The following is a 26,980-nucleotide window of genomic DNA, read 5'->3' as shown; positions in this document are numbered from 1 at the left end:
AGATGTTTCAACTTATGGATATCTCTATAAATATTACAGTGATTTTAGTCAAAGATGTGACTGTCTGCTTTGTTTTTGAATTGAATTGACTTTATTTCTTACATCCTTCACATACTTGAGTAAAAATTGTCTCCATCTAAATGTGCAATCTGCAACTATAGCAATTTATAATAATTGATAATAAATAGAACAGTCAATGTATTATAGAGTACACTCAAATCAGCGTGAGTTCATCAGTCTGATGGCCTGCTGGAAGAAGCTCCTCTGGAGCCTGCTGGTCCCGGCTTTTATGCTGCGGTACCACTTCCCAGATGGTAGCAGCTGGAATAGATTGTGGTTGGGATGGTTTGGGTCCCCAGTGATCCTACGGATCCTTTTTGCACACCTGTCCTTGTAAATGTCCTGAATCATGAGAAGTTCAGAACTATAGATGCACTGGGCTGTCAGCACCTCTCTCTGCAGAATCCTGCGATTAAGGGAGATACAGTTCCCATACCAGGCAGTGATGCAGCCAGTCAGGATGCTCTCAATTGTGCCCCTGTAGAAAGTTCTTAGGATTTGGGGACCCATACCAAGCTTCCTCAACCATCTGAGGTGAAAGAGGCGCTGTGGTGCCTTTTTCACTACAGAGCTGGTCTGTACAGACCACGTGAGGTCCTCGGAGATGTGGAAGCCAAGGAATTTGAAGCAGCTTTGAAGCATATATTTGAATCATAGGCTGCTTACACAATTAAGAATAGGACTAGGTCTTTCAGTCCTAAATAGTCTACACCTTACTTTGAATCTATGGCATATAGTTTCCGTCTGGGAAATCATCCATCCTCTCAAGCTTTCTGAAGAATTTTGTATGTTTCAGTGAGGTTACCTCTGATTCTTCTAAGCTCAGGGGAAAAGAGGATTTACTGTTTCAGCTATCGTATCAGCTATATGATAGACCTAAAATCCCAGAAGACAAACTGGTGAATCACCGCTATTTTCCTTCTACAGTAAGTGTATCCTTTTTTAAAGATAAGATGACCATAATTCTACATAATACTACAGAGAATGTATCACCAAGTTTGGTGTTTGTGTGTCAAGTGAGTAGCATGTGTTCAGGTTCATATATTCTTCAGAGGATGCCATTAATAATTTGACATACTGTAGTATTTGTATTATCTTCTGAAATATTATAAACAGTGTTAATCCACCACATGTTAGATGTTTATCAAGTGCCCTGCTCACACCAAACTCCCAGCACTTGCTTCATCTGTTAATGTTTTTAAGCCAGATGAAAAGAATCTCGTTGCTGCATGTGGCAAACCATAAATGTTGGATGATTTTAAAGGATAAGACTCAGAAAATCCAAACACTATTTTCTGTTCAAGGAGGCTTATTACTATGTTGCTTCCTACTGCAATGAGCTGCTATAAGAAGTGGTAGATATTGTCTGTGCAACTATGTATCAATTAAATAAAAGTATGCACACAGGAGATAGCTTTAAGTGGTGTATTCACACTGCAGTGAGAGCGAGAGACAACAGATCAATGTACATAGGTAAATTATCATGGTGCTAAACTGAGTCATTGCTCTAAAAGAAATAGATCCATATATTACACTTCCTCCCCCTTTAGATTAATGCAACATAAAACTATATATGTACATAACACTCAATTTCCTTTTCATAAACCATATTCTAAATAAATATGCTTTGACAATAACAATCCATAACTAACTTCACTGGGTGGCGTTCTGTTTCTTTCTGCATTGCGCCTCTGGAGTGGTAGAGTGACATCAGGTTTGGCAGGTGTCTTGTCGAAGACAATGTTCTCAGTTGCCGGTGTCATGTTGCTGTCAGTGACACGATCATCACTGAGAGGTAAGCCCGTTGGCTGTAATGCGTCCATCTTGTTGGATGCAATTGACTCAGGTGTGTTCTTCGGTTGAGCATCCAGTATGTGGTCCACATGATGCCTCCCTGTCTGATCTCCAACATCCACTGTGTACAGCAGTGGTCCAGTACTTGTAGCTATCCTACTGGGTGTCCACTTGTTTTCTTGGTACTCACACGCTAGGACTTCCTGTCCAGCCTCGAAGCTCCTTGCTGATTCACTTGGCAACTGGCTGAACTGTTTATTCTACACTGCCCTCCATAGATCTGGCTTCAGGAGGTCTATGTAAGATCTCAGATTTCTGTTCATGAACAGTACTGCAGGTGTTTGATTTGTCATCGCATGAACAGAGTTCCGATACACAAAAGGAGGTTGTGCTGTAGAGAAATGTCCTCCTAGTCCATGGCTTTAATGGACTTTTTGAATGTTTGGATGAACCTTTCAGCTAACTCATTTGATACTGGGTGGTGAGGAGCTGACTTGAAATATCTGATGACATTTTTCTTCATGAATAGTCTGAATTCTTTTGAGGTGTATTGTGGTCCGGTGACACTCACAATATGTTCAGGTAAGCTGTTTCTGATGAAGATAGTCCCCAGAGTGGAAAAAGTCTTTTCTGAGGTGGTTGACATCATTGGTATGACCTCTGGCCACTTTGAATGAGTATCCACAGCATTCAGAAACATGGAGTCCATGAGTGGCCCAGCAAAGTCAATATATACTCTTGCTATGCTGATGATGGCCACTTCCATGGGTATAACGCTGCTCGTGGGAGTGCATTTTGAACTTCTTGGCATTCTGAATAGCTTTTGATCAAGTCTTCAATTTGTTTATCTATTTCCAGCCACCAATACAATATAGTTCAACCCTCTCGATATACGACTCCCAGCCTTCGTCAGCCCTATCAAATTTGTCAACTTTCCCGATTAAAGCCATCGTCGTGTTCTTCTCACTTTAACTTTGTTAGTTGTGCGCCTTTCACTGTGTACTGTGCATTGTTACTCCCGCATCCCTTTGTTAGCGTCCATGACGGCTTTCTCTGTGCTGTTTAACTCTCTCCTCTCACTGTCTTGACCTGCAATCGTCTCATAACTGTCGGTGCAGTTGATGATATTTGCTAACTTTGGGGTTCATACTCATCGCCAAGTTGTTGTGTCTGTGCAACTACATATCAATTAAATAAAAGCATGCACACAGGGGATGGCTTAAAGTGGTGTATTTGCATTGCAGCGAGAGCGAGAGACAACAGACCAATAGGCACGCGTAGACAGCAGATCAATGTGCATAGGTAAGTTATCAGTCCTTACATAGTGCTAAGGGGAGTCATTGCCCTAATAGATCCATACATTACAGTAGAGGTGGGGCCAATTGCAATATTTAAAATATTTTTATATTGCTACAGGAATAGGAAAGGTTTATAAGGATGTGGGCCAAACAGTTGCACTTGGAGTCACTCAGGTAGGCAACTTGATCAACATGGACAATTTGGACAGAAGGTCCTGTTTCTGTGCCATATAATTCTGTAACTCTCTAATTCAATGCAGATCTGTTCACAGTTCGCCCTGTATTGAGCAAAAATGCAATGTCATCTTGTCTTTCCCCTTCATTTGACAGTCCTGCCACCCAGGTACCAACTGTATGAAATTTTGCTGCATTTATTCTAGAGCATCCTATCCTTTCTTGGGAAAACTGTACACAATATCCATGCTGTGGTTTCATCAAAACCATTTAGTTTTGCTAACAATATTTTTAAAAGTGTTTTTAATGATTATCATCATATTTTGCAAGGATTATAGCGTAAGTGGAATCACATGATGCCACATAAGGAACCTTCATGCTCACAAGTTCTTCTCTCTGAGCTAATACTTTTATTAATTTTAGCTTGGAATTTGATTTCCCTTAAGATGATCTTCTTGTATGATTAAAAAAGCTAGAGTTTTTGTTATCTCCTATATCAGTGGGAAATTTCAAATTATTAAAAATGAACAACTTCTCCAGAGCAAACTACTTTGGGTCATCTATTATTAACAAGACAGAAAAAGAAACAAATACAGCACAGATTGAGCTTCAAATTGCTTCATGCAGATAAAGCTTCTGCTGAATAAGTAGAATTCTTCAATGGGTACAAATTGCACCAATCTCAAGCTTAAGGTTTTAAGGTTTATATCATCTATGCTTTAGAGAATAAGCTTGTGAAATTCTTCCCAAATTTCTCAATTTTGTTTACTTTATGTTGCAAATATTTATAAGTTGTGCTCATCTTCCAAGAGATGGAAAATGTTTCAATAACTTCAACAACAGAAGATAAAATGGCCATGACAGAAACCTTACATGATTTACAACATTGAAAATAGGTACTTCAGACCAAGTGCTGGAAGATGAGATTTGAACATATGGGTGCTCAATGCTCAGTGTGGACATGGCCAGTCATGCATGTAAGGGGTTTTTTCTTTTATGTTACTGCTGAGGCTAATCAAAATGGCTTTTTTGTTATGTTAGAATAAAATGGCTTCTTTGTTATGTTAACTGCTGAGAAAGTTTTCTCTCTAGCAGCTTGTTTGGGTTATAAAGAGAATTGTATTCATTTGCTAATCAATTGGGATAGATGTTATTCTTTCTTGTGTGTCTGTAAGCTATTGTTTTGCAGGGCTTTGGGGCAGAAGGCGCGATGGGGACAGAGAGAGGAGATGCGATGTTGTGACCCTGGGCGGCGGGACCGACCCGGAGCGGGAGTCCGAGGCCCAGGGTCTTCAGCGAGGAGAGGAGACGAAGAAAGACTCGTGTGGAGCATCTGGTCGGCCACCATGGTTGGTCCCAGGTGGCGGGTCGAGGGGGTCGGAGGGGATTGAATGGTGGAAAGAAGACTCCGTTAATTGAGCTCCAACTGTTGTGCATGAAGTGGTTGAACTTTGATAAGTCTGGCGCCTTTTATTTTCCTTTTCTATTTTTGAAAGTTTGAGTAGGCGGGCTGTTGACGGTGTTAGAACTGTCAGGTTCAATTACCCTGTAGTGACAGCTGCCAGTTATCTGAAGTGCGGGGAAATGTGTCTGGTTCGACTGGAAGTAAAATGCAATGCCTGGGGGGCTTTCCATACCTGTGTCAGGAGATTGGGGAAAAGCTTTCAGTGTATCTTCTCTGGCTAGGAGGGCAGCTAAATTGCTTACAGTGCCGGGGGATCATTTAAGGGGATCAGCCCCTCCTTCAGTTGTTCAGCTGATCAGAGAGGTGTCAGGAAACTTAGTGGAGGCCCAGTGGGGGGAATGGCTTGAGGTCTCCAGGGGAGCACGTTCCCAGCAATGTACCAAGGAACTTCTGAAAGGAAAAGACCCTATTCCTGAAGGTTTAGAGGGACCACGCCCCCGTGTGTCATTACGGATAGATGGAAGCTATGCTAAAGCCATCCTCAACACTGGGGCGCAGGTCAAGTTGTTGTACCGTTCAATTTACAACCGGTTTCTGAAGCATTTACCCTTGACAACATTAAGGGCACTGGAGATTTGGGGTACCAGTGCCAGTGATTATCCAGAAGACGATTATTGGTCAGTGAAACTGGAGTTCATGGGGGCATTGTCTGTGCACCCAGCATTTCGAGCTGCTTGTGAGGACGTGTGTAGCAGCCTTGGGCCGGTACCGAATTTAAACAACAGCTGATTGTGGTACGGCCTGGGGGAAGTATCTGAGGGTGAGACCCTCTTAGCAGACGCTCCGAAATACCATGAGGGAGGGGAGTTGACTGCTGAAGACACTTCAGTGACAGAGAGGTCGCGGTGACTGGCCCCTGTAGCTGTGGAAGACGTAGGCAGCGTGTGTGTGGATTATAGGACTCTGAACAGGCGCACTACCAGAATATGGTCCTGAGGGCCGAAGACGCGATGGTCTGTTTGTATGGTGCGACATGGTATAATGTGCTGGATCTGAGGAGTGGATGCTGCCAGGTCCCGATGAATGAGGCTGACAAGGAGAAGACGGCCGTTATAGGTCCCCTAGGATTCCTCCGATCCGAAAAGATGCCACAGGGCATATCCGGAGCCTGCAACCTTCCTGCGGGGCATGAGGAAGACCATGGGGGATGTGGAGGTGTTTGGAGTTTTGCCTAGGATTTGGATTCACCTTGGGGGACTATGATGTAAGGCAAGTGCTGGAGCCCGGGACAACCATTGAAGACTTGGAGTTCATGCTCGTCGAAGTGGAGACGGGGAAATGGAATTCCAAGCCGAAACTGCAGTCATATACTGATGAATTAATCCGGAGAGACGAAACAATGACCAGCTTTCGAAAGGATCAGTAGAAACTCAAGAAATCGATCCAGAACAGATTGGAAGAAGCTGGTGGGGTGATTGTGTCCCAGATGGAGATGGACACGAAGCGTGAGTCAGAACTGCTGAGACTGGGGCGAGAGTTGGAAGAGTCAGAGGAGAAGCTGACGTCTCGACTGCAAGAGGCTGAAGAGGCTGCCCAGGCAGCCCAGACTAAGTGCTTCAGTTTGGAGAAAATCAAACAGCAGCTACCGATCGAGGGAATGAGGAAGAATACGGATTCGAAGGATGATGTGTGGGATGTGTGGTACATGCTGCCTTTTGCTAACTTCCCCTTGATTGAGGAAGAGTCTTTTGGCCCTTCTCCCACTGAGTCAGGTGTAGTGGGGAGGGGCTAGCTGTGGGCAGCCTGGGTTACAGCAGGACCCTGAAGGAAAAGAAGCGGGGCCCTGGACATGGGACAGGGGGCTCTGAGTGCAGTGGGGGCATGAGTGAGAGATTGAGAGAGGAGTTGGCAAGCAGACCCGAGGTGTCCCCAGTAGGGTCCAAGCCTTAAGGGTTTAAGTGAGGAGGTCTCGGAGGATTAGGAAACTCCCAGATAGGTTGGCCTATGTAGCGCCCGTGGAACAGGGAGTAAGGTCTACTGTTTGGGGAGCCATGTGACTGTTTGTACCTGGATTGGGTTTTTGTGTCTGCAGGAATAGTTGGCAAGTTATTTAGAAGTCATGAGGACATGACTAAATTTGGTGGGGGGAGAGTGTAAGGGGTTTCTTCTTTTATGTTACTGCTGAAGCTAATCAAAAAGGCTTTTTTGTTATGTTAGAATAAAATGGCCTCTTTGTTACGTTAACTGCTGAGAAAGCTCTCTCTCTAGCAGCTTGTTTGGGTTATAAAGAGAATTGTATTCATTTGCTAACCGATTGGGATAGATGTTATTCTTTCTTGTGTGTCTGTAAGCTATTGCCTTGTGGAGCTTTGGGGCAGAAGGTGCGATGGGGACAGAGAGAGGAGATGCGATGCTGCGACCCTGGGCTGCGGGACCGACCCCGAGCAGGAGTCCGAGGCCCAGGGTCTTTGGCGAGGGGAGGAGACGAAGACAGACTCGTGTGGAGCATCTGGTTGACCACCGTGGTTGGTCCTAGGCGGTGGGTCGAGAGGGTCGGAGCGGATCGAATGGTGGAAAGAGGACCCCGTTAATTGAGCTCCAACTATTGTGCACGAAGTGGTTGAACTTTGATAAGTTTGGCACCTTTTATTTTCCTTTTATATTCTATCTCTATTAATTACATAGTTCCAGTAAGATCTATAAAGTGTAATCATTTAATCGCATATGGTGTATTGTCTGTTATTTGGCGGGGTGGGGTACATCACACAGCAACCACACAAACTTGATTACCCAGTTTGGCGGGGCTGAAGGTTGCTCCCCCTAGATGAAAACGAGCTGAGCGAGCCTGAGGCTTACCAGGGGGCTATATGCACCTGACTGGAATGGCCAATTTCCATACTGTATAACCATGACTCTACAATCTACCCATAATTCCAAAACTTACCTTCCCTGTATTGTTAACCATCAATTAGCTATGATAGAAAAATAAAAGTGAAAGTAAAATAAATACTTCAAAGAATCGAGTTTCAAAATGTTTTTATTATCAAAGGATGTACAAATTATACAACCTTGTGAGTTAGTTGTTTGCTAACAGGAACACAAAGAACACAATTAAAAAATAAGAACAATCCTCAGTGCCCACAGAAAAAGAGCAAAAAAAACCCCACAAAACAAATCATGCAAACGATAGAAGCAAACAAGAGCATTTGAACCAAATTGAGTCCTTAGATCCAAATCCATGGAGCAGCCTGGAGTAGGCCCAAAGCCTCAGTAATCAGTTCATCATACTGGCAGGACAAGTCAAGGTTCCCAGACATGAAGCACAGCAACCTGGGGGAGTCTCACAGCCTTAGTGTCATGCAGAGAGGAGCCCCCAGACTACCTGGGCCTGTGTTTAAATTGGCCAAATCTCACACTAGGACCTTGGCCCGCCGTGCTGAATCGCTGCAGGCCTGGAACGCGCCACCCAGCAATTTGCTTCTGACCTAGATTTTGCTGCCGGAGAAGCCATTCACGATCCCTCCAATTCGGCTTGGCTCCCAGAGTGATCAAATACTTTGAACAACATTTAATGGTTCCAGCAATTGATATTGAATGGAAACAACAACTGTACACCCTAGTGATCACTTTGTGCCTTCAGGTGGTTGCCTCTCCTAATGATCCTCCATGGGATAACCCATATGACGGTAGCACGGCTAGTGGAAGGCTGCTGACATTCAGTGAGGGTGACAGCGTTCCATCACAGAGGACAACCTCAAGTAATTCTGTCCTGGAACACTAGACTTTGTACTATTTCACCTTGGTATAGGCTGCCACAACCTAGACCGGAGATTGACAAGTAATTGCAAGGCTATTGCTGGAGTGACAATGATGGGTTGATTAGATCTGCCATGTTCAGAGAGGCAGGAGGTATGTGTTCACTGCAACTATACCTTCTCCTTGAAGGAGTGCTTCAGCAGTTGTAGTTATATATGACAGGACAAACTGCTGGGCTGCTGCGACCCCCCTGCAAGTTCCTTTAGCAAAACAATCTGTAACTGCTTTGAAAGCAACCTGAAACTGCAAGGTGGCTGTCTGAATTTCTGCTAAATTATCCAGCTATTGGGTAATTTTTACCAATACTGCAATGGAAGCTGTTGCAAATGTTATGATGAAGTTGCCCATTTTCTTCATGCTGAATAGCATAGTCTCCAAACTCTTTAAAATCTTATCAGAATTAGAACCCGACTCCCTCACTTTCCCTTGGTGTTGCATGGAAGCTTTCTGGCAGACCTTTCACTGTCATTAGTTATTCGAGATTTCAGTCATCATCTGATGTCTTCTGTTAAATAACTTTTGTGAGGTTCATATCCTCTAGGAAAATGGCTCTTTTCCACTGTCCTAGCTGCATGTCACTTGGCTCCATTGAGATGTCCTGAAGATCAGATTTTCTGCATTTGATGTATTCTCCACTACCTTTCCAGCTGAAGGGGTGTTATATACTTTTTATGTGGTGCTCAGGAATGTTTCTGAGGACTGGAAAACTGCAAACGTCACTCCACTCTTTTAGAAGGAAGAAAGGCAAAAGGCAGAAAATTATAGGCTAGTTAGCCTGACTTCATGGCTAGGAGGATGTTGGAGTCCATTACTAAGGATGAGGTTTCATGGTAATTGGAGACACAAGATAAAATAGGCCAAAATCACAGGAAATTTTGCCTTAGGGAATATTTGGTCCTTATGAAACAGAGCCTGCCTCAGTTTGCCTGTTAAAACTCAAGTAGATTACAGTATGAATCTTAACTTTATTAAAAATTCAAACAAAACACTTCTGGGCAAAGAAGTGGCAGGTGGAGTACAGTGTCGGGAAGTGTATGGACATGTACTTTTGTAGAAGAAATAAAAGGGCAGACTATTTTCTAAATGGAGAGAAAATTAAAAAATCTGAGGTGCAAAGGGATTTGGGAGCCCTTGTGCAGGATTCTCTAATGGTTAATATATAGTTTGAGTTGGTGGTGAGGAAGGTAACTGAAATGTTAGTATTCATTTCAAGGGGACTAAAATATAAAAGCAAGGATGTAATGTTGAGACTTTACAATGCACTGGTGAGGCCTCACTTGGAGTATTGTGAGCAGTTTTGGGCCACTTGTCTAAGAAAGAATATGCTGACATTGGACAGGCTTCAAAGGAGGTTCACAAAAATGATTCCAGGATTGAAAGGCTTGTCATATGAAGAAGTGTTGTTGGCTCTGAGCCTGTACTCACTGGAATTCAGAAAAATGAGGGGTGACCTCATTGAAACCTATTGAACATTGAAAGGCCTAGACTCCGGGAAGAGCAGGGGAGGAGGACTGTGCGTCTATGTAAACAATAATTGGTGCACAGCTGTGAACATTGTGGATAAACATTGCTGCACGGACTTGGAGCTCCTCGCAGTAAGGTGTAGACCATTCTTTCTCCCGAGGGAATTCACGACGATAATAATTATGGCTGTATACGTTCCTCCGCAAGCTAAAGCTAAGTTAGCATTGGAAAAGCTACATGATAGCGCCAACAAACAGCTCATGGTTCACCCGGACGGAGTGATCAGTGTAGCAGGGGGCTTCAATCACTCAGATCTTAAACTGGTCATGCCCAAATTTTACAAAAATGTGAATTTCCCGACACGAGAAAATAACATACTAGACCAAGTCTACACAAATATTCCAGGGGCATTCAAAGCGACCCCATCTGCACACCTAGAACATCAGACCACATCTCCCTCACACTGACCCCAGTTTTCAGACCACAGATCTGCAGAGTAAAACCAACTATCAAGACAGTACATGTGTGGTCTGAGGAAGCCCCCTCAATGCTACAGGGCTCTTTTGACAACACAGATTGGGGCTTGTTCGCAAAGGGAGCAGACCTGGAGGAATATGCTGGTTCAGTCCTAGGATATATTAAATTTTGCACAGAAAATGTAACAACACAAAAGACAATTAGGGTGTTTCCCAATCAACAGCAATGTGAGGGCACTACCCAGGGAGCGCGATGCAGCCTTCAGGTCAGGAAACAAACAAGCCTACAGTGAAGCACGGGGGACTCTCCGCAGGGGCATCAGCGATGCAAAGCGCAAATACAGTTTGATAACAACAACCCCTACAGTATGTGGAAAGGCATCAAGGCACTGACAGACTACAAAACCAATAATCTGCTGCCAGATGATGACGCCACACTGCCTGATGTCCTAAACCAGTTCTTTGCCCGCTTTGATACTCAGAGGGAGGAGGCTGCTCCACTCTTCAACCCACCTGGCGATGAGTCCACACTGGTCCTTAAGCAACATCAGGTGAGATCCACCCTGAGGAAAGTGAATGCGAGTAAGGCAGCTGGCCCAGACGGCGTGCCCAGCCAGGTACTGAAAGCATGTGCCGACCAGCTTGCTGAGGTGTTTACAAGTATATTTAACCTCTCACTGTAACAAGCTGTTGTTCCAACATGCCTTAAAACCTCCACCATCATCCCAGAGCCCAAAAAAATCAGCTGTGAAGTGCCTGAATGACTATCGCCCTGTAGCGCTGACACCCACAGCCATGAAGTGCTTTGAGAGACTTGTGCTCTCACACATTAAGGCTATAATCCCACCTGATCTGGACAAATGCCAGTCTGCCTACCGGGCAAACCACTCCACAGAGGATGCAATCACAACAGCCCTCCATATTGCTCTGACTCACTTAGAGGAACCGAACACTTACGTGAGGATGTTATTTGTGGACTTCAGTTCTGCATTTAACACAGTCATCTCCCATAAACCGGTCAGCAAACTGAACACTCTTGGCCTTGGTTTCTCCCTGTGCTCATGGGTCATGGACTTTCTCACAGACCGATCACAGCAAGTCAGAATTGGTAAGCACACCTGCACCACCCTCATCTTAAAAATAGGCACCCCACAGGGCTTTGTGCTGAGCCCTATGCTCTACACACGCTTCACACATGACTGCACCCCCATCTACACCTCCAACTCCATAATTAAATTTGCAGACGATACCACAGTGGTTAGCCTGATCTCGGACGAGGATGAAACAGCCTACAGGCTTGAGGTGAATCATCTGACGGAGTGGTGTAAGGACAATAACCTGGTCCTTAACACTTCTAAAACAAAAGAGATGATCATTGACTTCGGGAGATCAAAGGACAGAGTACACCCCTCCCCCCATATACATGGAGAGGTAGTGGAAAGTATGGAAAACCTAAAGTTCCTTGGAGTTATGTTGTCAAAACAGCTGGCATGGACCACCAATACCATGTTGCTTGTAAAAAAGGCACAACAAAGACTCTTCTTCCTCAGAAAGCTGAAACAGGCCAAACTCCCACAAAAGCTGTTGCTTAACTTCTACAGAAGCACAATTGAAACCACCCTGACCAATAGCGCCGCAGTGTGGTATGGCAGCTGCACAGCCGCTGCGCGACAAGACCTGCATCGCGTGGTGAAGGCGGCCCAGCGAATTGTCAGGATAGAGCTCCCAGGACTGGACACCATCTATTCCAGCAGACTCAGGAGGAAAGCAATCAGCATAACCAGAGACACTGCACACCTCGGCCACTCCCTGTTTGACCTGCTGCTGTCCAGCAAAAGTTTCAGGACACTAAAAGCCAGAACAAATAGACTGAGGAACAGCTTCTATCCCAGAGCTGTGGCCTCCATCACACCACTCCCACAGAACAATGACTGAAACTGTGAACACACACACATCCACACACAAGGACTCAAATACTTGCACTAATGGCACTTGGTGCACTACTGTGATATTCTGGTGCTGCTGCAACTTATTTTCTGCTACTTATCTATTTAATACTATTTTTCTATTACTGTCTTATTTTTATCTACGGCTTTATTTAATTGCCTGAGAGGAAGCCAAACAAGGTTTCATTGTACCTATGTATAATGATAATAAAGATCATTCAATTCAACAGAGTGGATGTGGAGAGGATGTTTCCTATGGTGGGGGAGTCTAAGACCAGAGGACACAGCCTCAGAATAGAGGGGTGTCCTTTTGGAATGGAGATAAGGAAGAATTTCTTTAGCCAGAGAATGTGGAATTCATTGACATTGGTGGTTGTGGAGGCCAAGTCATTGGGTATGTTTAAGGCAGAGGTTGACAGATTCTTAATTAATCAGGGTTTGGAGATATGATGAAAAGATAGGAGGTTGGGGCTGAGAGGAAAGTTTATAAAGTTTTAACTTTTAACAAATGCCTCAAAAAGGAAACATTATCTGTAAAAAATAAATTCCAATTCCATATCAGATATCACAACAAAAGTGTATCTGTTTGCTCCTTACTTCATAAATATTTTACTTTGTAGATTTAGTGTCACAGTGAATATATTTACAAAGCAATTTGGCTCTGATGAATACTGCTGCTGAAGATTTAGGTAACTCTTTTTGTTACATTGTCCTTTAAAAATTATTGTGAGCTTTTATTGGAATATTTCAGTATTTTGAAAGCCTAAATACTGCCTTTTAGTTCATTCTAATAGTAATATATATTTTTTAGAGATACAGCGCAGAACAGCCCCTTCTGGCTCAATGAATTGCACTGCCCAGCAACTCACCTTTTTAACCCCAGCCTAATCACAAGATAATTTACAATGACCAATTAACCTACAAACCAGTACGTCTTTGGACTGTGGAAGGAATCCGGAGCACAAGGAGGAAACCCATGCACTCAGGGGAAGGACACACAAATTTCTAAGACAATGCTGGGAAGGAACGTTGAACTCCAAAACCCCAAGCTGTAATAATGTTGTGCTAACCTTAATGTTATCTTGGCATCCATATATTTTCCATATTCTAGAATATAAAGTATTAAATATTTCACATATAACTCAATTAATGAGATATTAATAGAGCTTGAGCACAATATAATGCTGATTTTTAGGAAAAAAAGTTGAGAAAACCTTGGTGTATGTAAATGATATTAATAAGCATGTTGTGCAACATATATGGGCTGTGAATTGAATGGATTGTTAATGGTGTGTCAGGAATTTAGTTAGTGCGAGAACGGTGCAGGGGTGCTGTTCTCCAAATTAAATCAGGAAGGCAAAATAACAAACAGATCGTGTTGAATATTGAACATGTCTAAAAAGATAATAGAGAAGAGATATAGCGTTCATTAAACACTGACTGTACTCTTTTCAATAGATGCTGCCTGGCCTGTTCAGTTCCTCCAGCATTTTGTGTGTGTCAGTTCTTGAACCAACTGGCAAAGCCCTATTCACCAATGCTTAGCAACACTGTGACCACTTTGATCACTTTATACTAAAATGGACTTTTCCTTGCTTCTTGTGAAAATTGTGAATAATTTATGCATAATGTATGTTTTTCTTGTCAAAGCTGTTTGTATAATGCTATGTGCCTTTGATGCTGCTGCAAGTAAGTTTCTCATAGCACCTGTGCATACATGTACTATGCCTATGACAATAAACTCAACTTTTACTTTATCTTTGAGATTACAGTGGGTAGGGTGGTTTTGTTCAAAGAAGTGATGGCTCAGAGGAGGTTTGACAGATGTATATGAAACTAGACAACGGGGTGACCCATTGGGGCACCTTTGAGAGAAGGGTAGTGCAGGCTGATGTGACCAGAATGACACTAAATTTTCCTGAATGCTATTGGTATCGCTTTGCTTTGGAAACTGAAGAAGAAAACCTTAGTTTATTAAAGAAGGACGACGCGTAGCAAGGCAAATGTAGCTCCTTCTCGTTTAACGAAGGACACATTTGATGGCATCATCTCTGGTTTATCTGCCACCCCTGTGCCTCTCTTTGTCATTCTGGAGACGTGCAGTCCTTTCATCCACCTTCTCTTCATCTCTTCCGCTGTTTATTCTTTGTCTTTGATCTTGGAGACATGCATTTCTCTGCTCCTTTGTCTCTTCCTCTCCTCCTCCTGCGCCTGTTTTTGTCATTCTGGAGACATGCAGTCCTTTCATCCCCCGTCTCTTCATCTCTTCTGCTGTTTATTCCTTGTCTCTGATCTTGGAGAGGTGGATTTCTCAGCTCCCTTGTCTCTTCCTCTCCTCCTTCTGTGCCTGTTTTTGTCATTCTGGAGACGTGCAGCCCTTTCATCCCACCGTCCCTTCATCTCTTCTGCTGTTTGTTGTTTGTCTCTAATCTTGGAGACGTGCATTTCTCAGCTCCTTTGTCTTCGTCTCTCCTCCTTCTATGCCAGTTGTTGTCATTTTGGAGATGTGCAAGCCTCTCCTCCTCTGTCTCTTCTTCGCTCATCTTTTTTTGTCCTGACTCTTTGATAGCTATATGGACAGGAAAGGAATGGAGAGTTATGGGCTGAGTGCAGGTCGGTGGGACTAGGTGAGAGTAAGCATTCGGCATGGACTAGAAGGGCCGAGATGGCCTGTTTCCATGCTGTAATTGCTATATGGTTATATGGTTATTGAGTATAAGAGCTGGAATGTTATGATGAGGTTGTATAAGGCATTGGTGAGGCCGAATCTGGAGTATTGTGTTCAGTTTTGGTCACCAAATTACAGGAAGGATATTAATAAGGTTGAAAGAGTGCAGAGAAGGTTTACAAGGATGTTGCCAGGACTTGAGAAACTCAATTACAGAGAAAGGTTGAATAGGTTAGGACTTTATTCCCTGGAGCGTAGAAGAATGAGGGGAGATTTGATAGAGGTATATAAAATTATGATGGGTATAGATAGAGTGAATGCAAGCAGGCTTTTTCCACTAAGGCAAGGGGAGAAAAAAACCAGAGGACATGGGTTAAGGGTGAGAGGGGAAAAGTTTAAAGGGAACATTAGGGGAGGCTTCTTCACACAGAGAGTGGTGGGAGTGTGGAATGAGCTGCCAGACGAGGTGGTAAATGCTGGTTCTTTTTTAACATTTGAGAATAAATTGGACAGATACATGGATGGGAGGTGTATGGAGAGATATGGTCTGTGTGCAGGTCAGTGGGACTAGGCAGAAAATGGTTCGGCACAGCCAAGAAGGGCCAAAAGCCCTGTTTCTGTGCTGTAGTTTTTCTATGGTTTCTATCCTGGAGTCATGCGACACTGGCCTCATCCGATTCTTGTTCTCTCCCTCTCCTTGCTGCTTCCCGACGATGTTTGGCGTCATGTCTTGACCATATTGTCCCCTTTCTCTTTCCATGCGGCATAATTAGGCTGACCATATTTTCTTTTACCCTAATGCTGGATAGAAGATACCAAGCAGTAACACCAAAGCCTCCAGGATGCTGATTATTCTTGATGATATGGTTGGCGCTCTCCTAAATAGATGTGATATAGTCACCGCTGTCCTTTGACTGCAGCAAAGGGTTTGATGGGTGTCTCAAAGTACGTCATTATAATAAGATTTAATTATCTCTTATTGATGGGTCCCAATCCTGCACATGCTGATGGTGATTAGCAGAATGTGACTGCTTGAAACAGAGCTGCCCTGTCCTTTTGCTTCAGTTGGTGTCGTTGCTGTGAGCATCGTGAGTTGCTTCTGAGGCTGGCCGTGCACATGCGTCGTGGTGTTGCATCGCGGTTTCAATTATGGCTGACATTGGCTCTCCGGTTAAAGTGGGGCTGTTGATTTTGGCGAGTGAACAATTTTATACGAATATATAACCCTGACCTTTGCCTGCATTCTGTAAGTTAGTGCATTTTAAATTGATTTAGCCAAAAATAGTGCCACTGTAATGCACCGTTTGCGCTAATTGGAGGTCACAGACAGACAAACAGAGCATGAGAGTTTCGGTATAGTATATAGATGATTTGGGGTCTTGGCAGATGCATAGTAGGAAGCTGGTAGAAAGATAATTAAAATTTGCATTCATAGAACTCCAGTCAAGATGGCACCAAGCTGTGGTTTCCATCAAGATTGTGGCTCAGACTTAGATTGTTGTTATTTTAAGTTCATAAAGGTAGTTTTGGGGACTGAGAGGGAGGGTGGAGGCCAGGTTAGGATTTATGGAAAGGGATGTGGAGGAGTTGGAGGTCTGCTCCGCAATTTGTTTTCAAAGTGTAATGACATGGACGGATGACAAAGGACATCCAGAGCCTAGCGCTCTGCTCTGTGTTCACAGTTCGGTGATATGGAGGGGTAATGGAGGATATATGGAGTTTAGGCCTCCACTCCACATTCAAAGTTTGGTGATATGGACATTGGGATGAAGAATGTGTAGAATCTAGATCTCCACTCCGCGCTCGAAGGCCAGAAACATGGACAGGTGATGAAGGATATACGTGGAATCCAGCTGTTCCAGGTCAGTAGGTCCCAGGATTGGATGTCCATGCAAGTAGAAAGCAAGCGGGCTAGTCAATCAGTGAGCCTGAAGTTTCTTTCATTGGCTAGTCTGGGGGTCGATACCAAAGATCAAAGGCAAAAGGTTAATTGAAGCCCAATGGTCAAAGCCTGGAGATTGAAGGCTGGAAACTGGATACTTAAGGCCTGTCCTGGAATTGGAGGTTTGTCTGTCTTTGGGGCTGACTGGAAGGGAGTGTGAGAGGGGGGAATGGGTTTGTTTTGCTGTTTATGTCCTATTTTGTTGTGATTTGTGTTGTTCTGCCAAAAATTGTGGGCATGCTATGTTGGCACCGGAATATGGGCGACACTTGCAGGCTGCCCGCAGCACATCCTCAGGTATGTTAATTGTTAGCACAAAAGGCACATTTCACTGTATGTTTCTACAGACATGTGATACATCTGAATCTGAAACTGAATGTGTATGATAGTGAAGAGAATGTGGTTGGAATCTGGAATGCATTGCCTGAAGTGGTGAAGACAGGTTCCATTGTGACCTTCAAAGGAGAAATGGATAAATATATAGTTAAGAAAAACATGCAAGGCAACAAAGAAAGTGTCAGCCACACAATTAAAATGGAAAAGGTGGGGTTATTCTCCTTGGAGCGAGGATGTTGACAGCAGACTTCACAGAGATGTTCAAGATCAGAGTAGTTTAAGGAGAATAAACAGATGTTCCACTTAAAAGTCACTTCAAGCACCAGAGAACATACAAGTTAAAGAACAAAAGATAAAAGCAGGAAATGAACAAAAAAAACTTTTTGTTTTACACAAGGGAAGCGGTTCTAATCTGAAACTCAATGGTTGCATAGGGATTGGAAACAGAATCAGTTCTCTTAAAGGAGATTGGATACAAACTTGTGGGAAAATAATTTTCAGTGTTATTTGAAAGAGAAGAGGGAAAGGAATACCAGGATTGCTCTGCAAAGAGCTGGCACAGGCTGAAAGATTTCTTTCTATGTCGTAACAACAATATTTTCACATTAAACCTTGGGTCATTTTCTTCTGTGTTCTACCAGTTCTCATCACCTATACTGAAAAACTCTTGATGGTTAAAATATCATCTTTTCCCCATGCAAAGTAGCAAAATGTCTGCAGTAACAGCATCTTTCTGCTGAATAGATTTAAAGTTGAGTACTTTGGAAAGCATCAGAATTTATAAGTTTCTAAACGATTCATTTGACAATTATTATTTTTCCATACTGTGACCTGCACTGATATTTAAAATTTCAAAATTGTAAAGTAAAAATAAAAGTAGATATTTAAAATGACAAATGTTTTAATTAATCTTTGTTAAATCTCTTATTTATTTATCTAGTTATATAGCATGGAGTACACCCCTCCAGCCCTTTGAGGAGCACCACCCCAGCAACCCCCAACAAACCTAATTAACCCCAACCTAATCATGGGACGACCAGTTAATGATCCAGTATGCCTTTGGACTGTGGGAGAAAACCAGAGGAGCTGGAGAAAACCCATGCATTCCATGGGGAGGACTTACAGAGACTCCTTGTAGAGGATGCCAGGATTGAATTCTGAACTCTGACGCCCTGAGCTATAATAGCATCACGCTAACTGCTAATAGCATGGCACCCCCTGTGTTTATATTGACTTCTGCTTGTCTATATCTGTTTCCAGGTTCTGACAAATACTAATATGATTGGCAGAAAATTGTGGCATTGATAAGGCTAATGATGAATATAGCATAAATATTTTGATTTGCAATCATACAGGAACTTCTAGACTATTAGCATTACTTTCTAGCCATACACCATTCATTACATAAAATAGTTTATGTATTATTTTTCCAATTTCTACAGACTTCAGCGATGCAATTTCTATGGTTTTGTTTTTATTATAACTTGAAAATAAAAGGAACATTACGAATTTTCTTTCATTATATTACATCTTGTACTAAATAGAAATTGAAAATGTGACTTTTCATTCTTAATAATACAGCACGGAAGGAGATCATTTACTCCCATTGTGCTTGCAGAAGCTCTTAGAGAGAGCTATAATTAGTCCAGTTCCACGTTCCACATTATTCTGCATTATATCTTAAGCAGAAATCCAATCTGAAAGGCATTATTCTTACTGCTTCCACCATCCTTTTACATAAAGGATGCCATTCACAAAGTGCTAAGCTGCTTTTCAAAATCCTGAATTTTTTCATCAAATATTCTAAATGTGTATCCTCTAGTTTCTGACATTTCCACCAGCTCCTATTTTATCAGAATCCCTCATTATTCTAAACACCTCAATTAAATATGCCATTAAATTTCTTAGCTGTAAGGAAAATGATTCCAGCTCTTCAAACAACTGACTCACTAGGATGATATATTTTCTGGGATCATTCAAGTTAATATCCTGTACAATTTTTTTTGAGCTGCTTGACCTCAACCTTCGTTCAAGAGTATGGCAACCGGAAATGAATGTAACCGCAAACCCATATACTAATTTATAAAGATTCAATGTAACTACCTTGCTTTTGGATTCCATGCTTCCATTTTTAAAGCCTTGAATTTGATGTTCTCCATTAGAAGCTTTGTACAACTAATTTGGGTGATATTCTACTTACCTCTTAACATCGAAGAACCTTATCTTAATTGCACCCAGGAAAGAGCAATCTCAGTTTGATGGGGCAGAGAATCTCACAGATTCACTATCCTTTCAGTAAAACATATATCTTCATATTTCAGTCACCAATCATTTATTTTGAAATTGTGACGTGAATTTCAAGCCTCCACAGTCAAGGACCTGCAATGAAGCAGTGCTGCTTTTCCACAGACATTGATAAAGATTTCCGATAAAGATCCAGCAATCTTTGCTCTAATCCTTTGTAAATAATTATTGAAGTATTAGTGTGTTTAATCAGTTATCATCTTTGAATATTTATAAATGTCAAAGATTCCCATTGAATCTTTGACAGCCAGCTAAGTTTGAAACTGGGGCTTAATTGACTCTGATCTCTGCTGGGGTGGAGCACACACAATATGCTGAAATAGCTAAAAGAGTTTGTGAGCCAGTAGGGTTGGTCGGTACCATCTGAGGGGAATAATGCTCATAGTGATTTTTGGCGAGGTATACATCTCCAGAGTTAGAAAATACGTGATAGCATTGCAGCAGTGGTAGCAAACCTCATTTGGAGAGATTTCTGGAGTTTTATTAATGTCATGATATTTTCCATATTGTTGTATCAAATCAAAACAATCTTAAGCTTTTGTCATAGCATATAGAATTACAGTACAATAATTCAAATGTGGGGTTCCACACAGCCATAACCTAGGCCCCATTTGGTTGTAAAATGAATATATTTAATCAAAGACTGCTTTCCATACTTTGTTTTCCATACTTTCACAACCTATTAATAATCATAATAATTTCCCAAGTCGTCCACGTCTTCCACATCTTCGCCTGAACTTTCCACACTCTCTGAGGTGGATGCCTGGTTCTCACAGTCCGCCAGTCTACACATGTCAGTACACCAGAGGCCATTTGTAACACACATACATCTTGGGAGTGAACGTTATTTTGGACAGTTACAGGCTAGTAGATCCAGGACGGCATCGGGTGCTGGCTGGCCTTCCATCCAGTGCACCACCAACTGTTCAACTTCCTCTTCTCTCTCCATCTTCCATCCTCTGCCAACAGGGCTTGGCACTTGTGGGTCCTTCTCCAAACATCTTCTCCATATACCAGCCTGGTAGTTGGCTTGCTGTGCATGTTTTGTTAAGCAATCCTTGCATGGTGGGAGTTGATGACTTTTGATTTCACCTTTTTTGGCACAGAAAAGGTGATACCTGAGCTCATTGGCCTTGGTGGTCGATGCTTTTGGGGCATACAGGAGACATGTAAATACCTCCAGTTTGTCCATCAGTTCTGGGGAGAGGTCCCATTCCTGACCCAACTCTAAGAATGTGTCCTGATTTTTCCTGTTGCTGGTCAGAAGTTTTACGGCACTTGTCTTCCCTTTGCCTGCAAAAGCGCTTACAGTGTCACATCCTGTATATGCGTGCAACCCGATGAGAGCCCTACAAACCTCTATGCCAACAGTGGCAGCAACCTTCCTGATGTCTACAAGCCTTGTACGGGTTCTAGTGCCACACTTCTAGAACAATAGGGCCTCAATCTTGTCACAAAATGCTAAAGATATGATAAAGACACCTGTGTCTTCTGAGCAGATCACTACAGATTGGTATCCCTCTCTTGTGACATGGACAGCATGGAGAAGTAGGCAGCCATCTGCTTCTTCTTGTTGACACTGAAGAGTTGACACCTCCTCACTGTCTTGAGATGTGATTCTGTAACATTTGTCATTCACAGTTGCATACAGAATCTTCTCCTGTAGCTTTGCTCTGTACTCCACCTTCCTCCATTCATGAACTATGAAGCTAATGGGACTTTTTTTTTACTGACTTTGGTCGGGAAGTTCCTCCACTGCCTCACGATCTGTGTGCCTGTGATACCTTGCAACTCATGACCAGTTTCTTCACCACGTAGAGATCTTTCACTATTCTTGATAGAGTTCTCCTTGTATGTGTCGAACACAACATCTATTCTGCTACCCTGACTGCCTTCCCTCAGAGCCATACCCGGAATTGTTGTGGCAACATCTCTGAAAGTAACTTGATCACCTTTCACTCTTTGGACCAAGTTCATTCCATCAACAACTGTAGCAGAGTTTTCTAGGAGTTGCTCTTCTACTGCTACATTTTTCTGCAAGGTTTTTGCTAAAGTAGCTTTATTTGTCTTTGTCAGCAATCCTTCTGGTGTGGACAGGGCCCAGGGCAATGGTCCAAGGGGATGAGAAAGGATATCCTCCATATGTAGACTGTGCCCTTGTGCTATCACTATGATGCGTCTAAACAAAGACCTGTCTGCTTTCAAGATGATCGCCATCCCATTTGATTTCACCTCTCTCTTCTTACACATATCACTGAATGTTTTCAGCTTGTTGGTTTTCACTGGGCCATGGAATTTCTTTGCTGGTGGGTCTTTCTCTAGTCTCATCCTTCAAGGTTGCATAGCATTGCTCACCAATCTCATATGCATTCATCAGGTCGTAGGCAATGTCCTTGGGGGCCGCCTTTGCCATAGAGATGCTAATGAGGTCCCGCTTCTCTGCAAATGGGTTGACCCATTCATGTATGAGGCTAACCATTGCTGAAACTGCTTCCTCATCTTTCTGGATTCTTGGCCGTTGCAGCTCTGCATGACAAAGCTGTGATTTGTTGCCTTGCACCATCTCCCTTAACTGTCCCAGGAATGCATTGCAGTGCTAAGCTGTAATATAGGAATGCTTGATAGCTCCAGCATTCAGGCTGAACCATGATGTGCCTCCAGGAGTCAGTGCATCTTTGTTCACTGTGGCTTCAATAGCCTGGTCCACAGGGATCTGCCCTAAGGGCTGTTACTTGACAGCTGCACTGAGAGTTGGCCCGTCTTGAAGGCCTCATACACAGAAAGATTCTTCTCTGGGAGGTTCATCATCTGAGCAAAATAAGGGTTCAGGTACCTAGCATAATTCATCTTATCATAGGCAAAGCACCATGGGATCATGGTTCTTATAGCATGGAGGTGCAACTCCCAGTCCCCCTCACGAGAGGCGTGCAGAAGCCCAAGTACTACATTCCCTACCACGTCAATGTATGATATCCAGAATGCGGATAGCTCTCCATTGTTGTGATGGAGGTGTTCCAGAAAGTCTGTCCACAGGGTTATCAGCTCAGCTAAGAGTGGACTTTGCAGCAGATTGTTCAACTTCTGTAGATTCAAGTCACTGGCCATGTCATTCACATGGTCTAAGAATGATTTGATCTTCCCACACAGAACACAGAAAGCTACCACTGCTGCAATGCTATCACATATTTTCTAGCACTAGGGGTGTAAACCTTGCCAAAAATCACTATAAGAATTACTCCCCCCAGATGGTACCGGTGGCCCAAATTTGGGGTCCTGGCTCACAGACTATCAGTGGGAGAGGCAGTATCTATAGAGAGAAATGGACAGTTGAAGTTTTGGGTCAAGTTCCTTCAATTGAGTTGGACAGAAAATAGATAAAATGCACACAATGCCTCTGTCCACCATGATAAAAGGAAAGTTGCGGTTAAGGACTGTGGCTTTCCAAGTAATGCAGTGATTCACTTGCATAATTTCTAGTGTACTGCATTTGAAGTTCCCAAGATGGTCTCCACAATGAAGAAACCAACTGTAGATTGGTTATCACTTTGCAGAGTTTCTGTGTTGGGTTTATGGAATAAACCCCAAACTCCCACTTTATTTCTCCATCCTATCCCTATTCTTGACTTTTATGCCTGTGGCCCCTCCAATGTTACACAAGACCTAACACAAGTTTGAAGAATAGCACATAATCTTTCATTCAGTCACAATGCAGCTGTCTGAAGTCATCAAATTCTCTAACCTTACAGAAATATATCCTTCTTTTTCTCTGTATCAGAATTGGCCATTTCTACCATTCATCCATCCATGATTTTCGGTTCAGGTTTTCTCTTTCTATATTAAAGTCTGGGCTGCAGGGTATATCCCAATGCCCTGTCTTAGAAACACCACACACAGCAGAGCATAACGTGCCTTCAACTGCCACCATAATTCATTTAGTTTCAAATACATTCTCCTCGTTCCACTCATCCCTGCCCCACCTTCTCTGCTACTTAAATCTTAACTTGTTTTTAACTCTTCCCTAATTCTGACAAAGATTCTCAGACTTGAAATTTTAACTCTATTTGTCTGCCTGACCTGCTGAATGTTTGCAACATTTTTTGACATTTCCTCTGCTACTTCTATTGAGGTGTTAATTTGTTCATTTTTAATGGATTAATATCTTGTTGGAATCACAAAGAAAATCATATAATAAATCCCAGCAAGTTCGAGCTTCCACTAATATTATTTTGATACTTCAGTATATAACCCTTACCTTCCTTTTAGTTGCTTTGTGCTTGAACATGATGCACACAACTGCAAAATTCACATGCACATTTGAACAAGTTATAAGTTGTGCTATCAGACTCACTGGTCCTGTGTATTGGGTGCTCCAAATACTTGTATCATCACTGCTTGTACTAATGCTATCATCACCATAGGCACAATCACCGAGCTGAACTGCATTCAAGTGGGTTGTCTTCCCATCATCTTCCATTTCTTCAAGTTGCTGTCTCCGTAAACTAGCCAGCATCCTTGCTTCATCAGATTCACTCATTTCCTTGGGCTGATATTGCAGCCAGTCATATCCCTAATAAATAAAAAAGCCGTGATGATAATGACTACAGCATTACTTTTCCTCAAAAGAATGCAAAAAAGATAGTCCACTAAATGACACTCATCATCTATTCAATAATCTAAATAACATTGCTGATATCTTTCATAATATTTCTGATATCTTTTATGTGAGTTGCTCAGTGTTGTTGATGTGATAATTCTTTTTATGATGTATTTTTCTAATCATTTCCAGATAAAATTTTTTGTATTAATCACATATTAAAAACTAGTATCTAGATTACAAGGCAGCATATAAAATATTACATTTGCATTTTCTCATCACTACAGTCAGCAATGATAAGCAATGCCACTGAAAAGCAGTATAAACAAATGACATACCAATTTTTCACCACCTACGTAGCTCTGATAGCTATCTCTCAGGCAACAGACCCAGACGGCTGTAAGCTTTCTTAGAAATGGTCAGTATCAGCAGAAATTACAGGAGGAAACTTTTGTTGGAAACTAGATCACACACCTAAATCAATCTTCACAAAAATAAGATGATTGTGGTAAAAGTATTTTTAAATGTGAAGTATATAAATTTCTCTCCCTCTGGTGATCAGAAACATTCTTTAGAAGTTTCTTTGCCAAAAACATATATTAATTCAATCATGTGCTTAGGTTTGTCTGATTTTGCAGATGCAGTTGTAAAACATCTTTCATATTGAACCTCTTTGTGTTGGATGTAGGAAATTTTTGTCTTATCATAGGCAGCAGAATCTCAAAACTATTTTGAATTCAATTTGCCTCCTCTCTAAACATAATATTCCTGCATGGAATGACTGATAGATGATTCTCAGGATCTGGGCATTATTGCTAAGGCCAGCATTTATTGCCCATCATTGTGTCCTTCTGTGAGTAGTGTCAAGCTATCTCCTTGAACTGGTGAAGATATTCCTTCAATGCAAAAGTGCTTTTGAGTGGGGAGTTCTAAGACTTACTGTACATACATTAATAATGAAGGATAGGCAGCATATCTCTGAATCAGTATGGCATATGATTTGAAGGGGCATTGAATGATGTATAATAAATGCTCTCCTTACCAACAATGCCCAGGAACATGATACCGTTGCATATGAAATGCAAAATTAGTTCAGAGGCAATTAGTAATTAGGAAGGCTAATGGGATATTGTTCTTTATTGCAAAAGGAATGAAGGAAAATAGCAGGGTGTCCTTGTAACTTCTGTACAGGGTATTGGCGAAACCTGTACGTAGACAGGATATATATTTTGGTCCCTTTACTTACGCATAGTCATAGAAAAATACAGCACAAAAACAGGCCCTTCAGTCCATCTAGTCTGTGCAGAATCATTAAAACTGCCTATTCCCATCGAACTGCTCCTGAACCATAACCCTCCATACCCCTAACATCCATATATCTATCCAAATTTCTCTTCAACTTTGAAATTGAGCTTGCATGCGCCACAGTTCCACTCTCACAACCCTCTGAGTGAAGAAGTTTCCCCTCATGTTTCTCTTAAACTTTTCACCTTTATACAAGAACATAAGAAACAGGAGCAGGAGTAGGCCATCTGGCCCATTGAGCCTGCCCCACCATTCAATAAGATCATGGCTGATCTGTCCGTAAACTCAGCTCCATCTACCTGCCTTTTTCCCATAACCCTTAATTCCCTTACTATATAAAAACCTATCTAACTGTTTCTTAAATATATTTAGTGAAGAAACCTCAACTGCTTCCCTGGGCAGAGAATTCCACAGATGCACCACCTCTGGGAAAAACAGTTTCTCCTCATCTCCATCCTAAATCTTCTCACCGAATCTTGAGGCAATGTCCCCTAGTTCTAGTCTCACCTACCAATGGAAACAACTTTACTACTTCTATCTTATGTATCCCTTTCAAAATTTTGTATGTTTCTATAAGATCCCCTCTCATTCTTCTGAACTCCAGAGAGTATAGTCCCAGTGGACTCAATCTCTCCTCATAGGTTAACCCCTTCATCCCTGGAATCAACCTGGTGAACCTACTCTACACTTCCTCTATAGCCAGTATTATCCTTCCTCAAGTATGGAGACCAGAACTGCACACAGTACTCCAGGTGCAGCCTCACCAGTACCCTGTATAGTTCCAGCATAACCTCCCTGCTCTTGAATTCAATCCTTCTAGCAATGAAGGCCAACATTCTATTTGCTTTCTTACTAACCTGTGTACCTGCAAGCCAACTTTTTGCGATTCATGAACAAGCACTCCCAAGTCCCTCTGCACAACAGCATGCTGTAATCTTTTACCATTTAAATAATAATCTTCTCTTCTATTATTCCTTCCAAAGTGGATGATCTCGCATTTACCAATGTTATATTCCATCTGCCGGGCCTTGGCCCACTCATTTAACCTATCTATATCCCTCTGCACTCTCCACATCCTCTGTACAATTTGCTTTTCCACTCAGTTTAGTGTCATCAACAAATGTAGCTCTGTAACACTCAGTCCCCTCTTCCAAATCATCAGTGTAAATGGTAAACAGCTGGTGGCGCAGCTACATCAGCGCCGGACTCCGGAGCAAAGGTTCCCGAGTTCGAATCCCGTCGGGCTGCTCCCAGACACGCTTTCCATCCATGCCAGGTTGAGTGTCGAGCTCACAACTTGGCCTTGTAAAAAAAAACTGCGCTGTGAGAAGGACATGGGGGACCACTCACAGAATCTTTCCTCCAAGACAACCACTCAAAAAAAAGTGGTCGCCGAGG

The 26,980-nt window shown here is 42.4% G+C and overlaps 1 protein-coding gene across 7 annotated transcripts in view; it reads right to left on the bottom strand.

Moving 5' to 3' along the window:
• cfap20dc (CFAP20 domain containing) overlaps positions 1–26,980 on the bottom strand; it is a 488,877-nt gene that overhangs the window by 96,525 nt on the left and 365,372 nt on the right. For 6 of the 7 annotated variants that reach the window (XR_010020441.1, XM_063067989.1, XM_063067990.1 and 3 more), the window contains one exon: positions 24,032–24,250. The exons of the other annotated variant lie outside the window; for it this stretch is intronic. Coding sequence is in view for 5 of the 6 variants with exons in the window: in XM_063067989.1 (XP_062924059.1) it covers positions 24,032–24,250 (219 nt within the window). In the remaining variant the exon portion in view is untranslated. The remainder of the gene's footprint in view (positions 1–24,031; positions 24,251–26,980) is intronic. 7 annotated transcript variants of the gene reach the window in all.

Source organism: Mobula hypostoma, chromosome 15 (genome assembly GCF_963921235.1).
Source record: "Mobula hypostoma chromosome 15, sMobHyp1.1, whole genome shotgun sequence".
In the NCBI taxonomy this organism is placed as follows: domain Eukaryota; kingdom Metazoa; phylum Chordata; class Chondrichthyes; order Myliobatiformes; family Myliobatidae; genus Mobula; species Mobula hypostoma.
The sequence above is the reverse complement of the archived record's forward strand: the minus strand, read 5'-3'. Positions and strand labels throughout refer to the sequence as shown.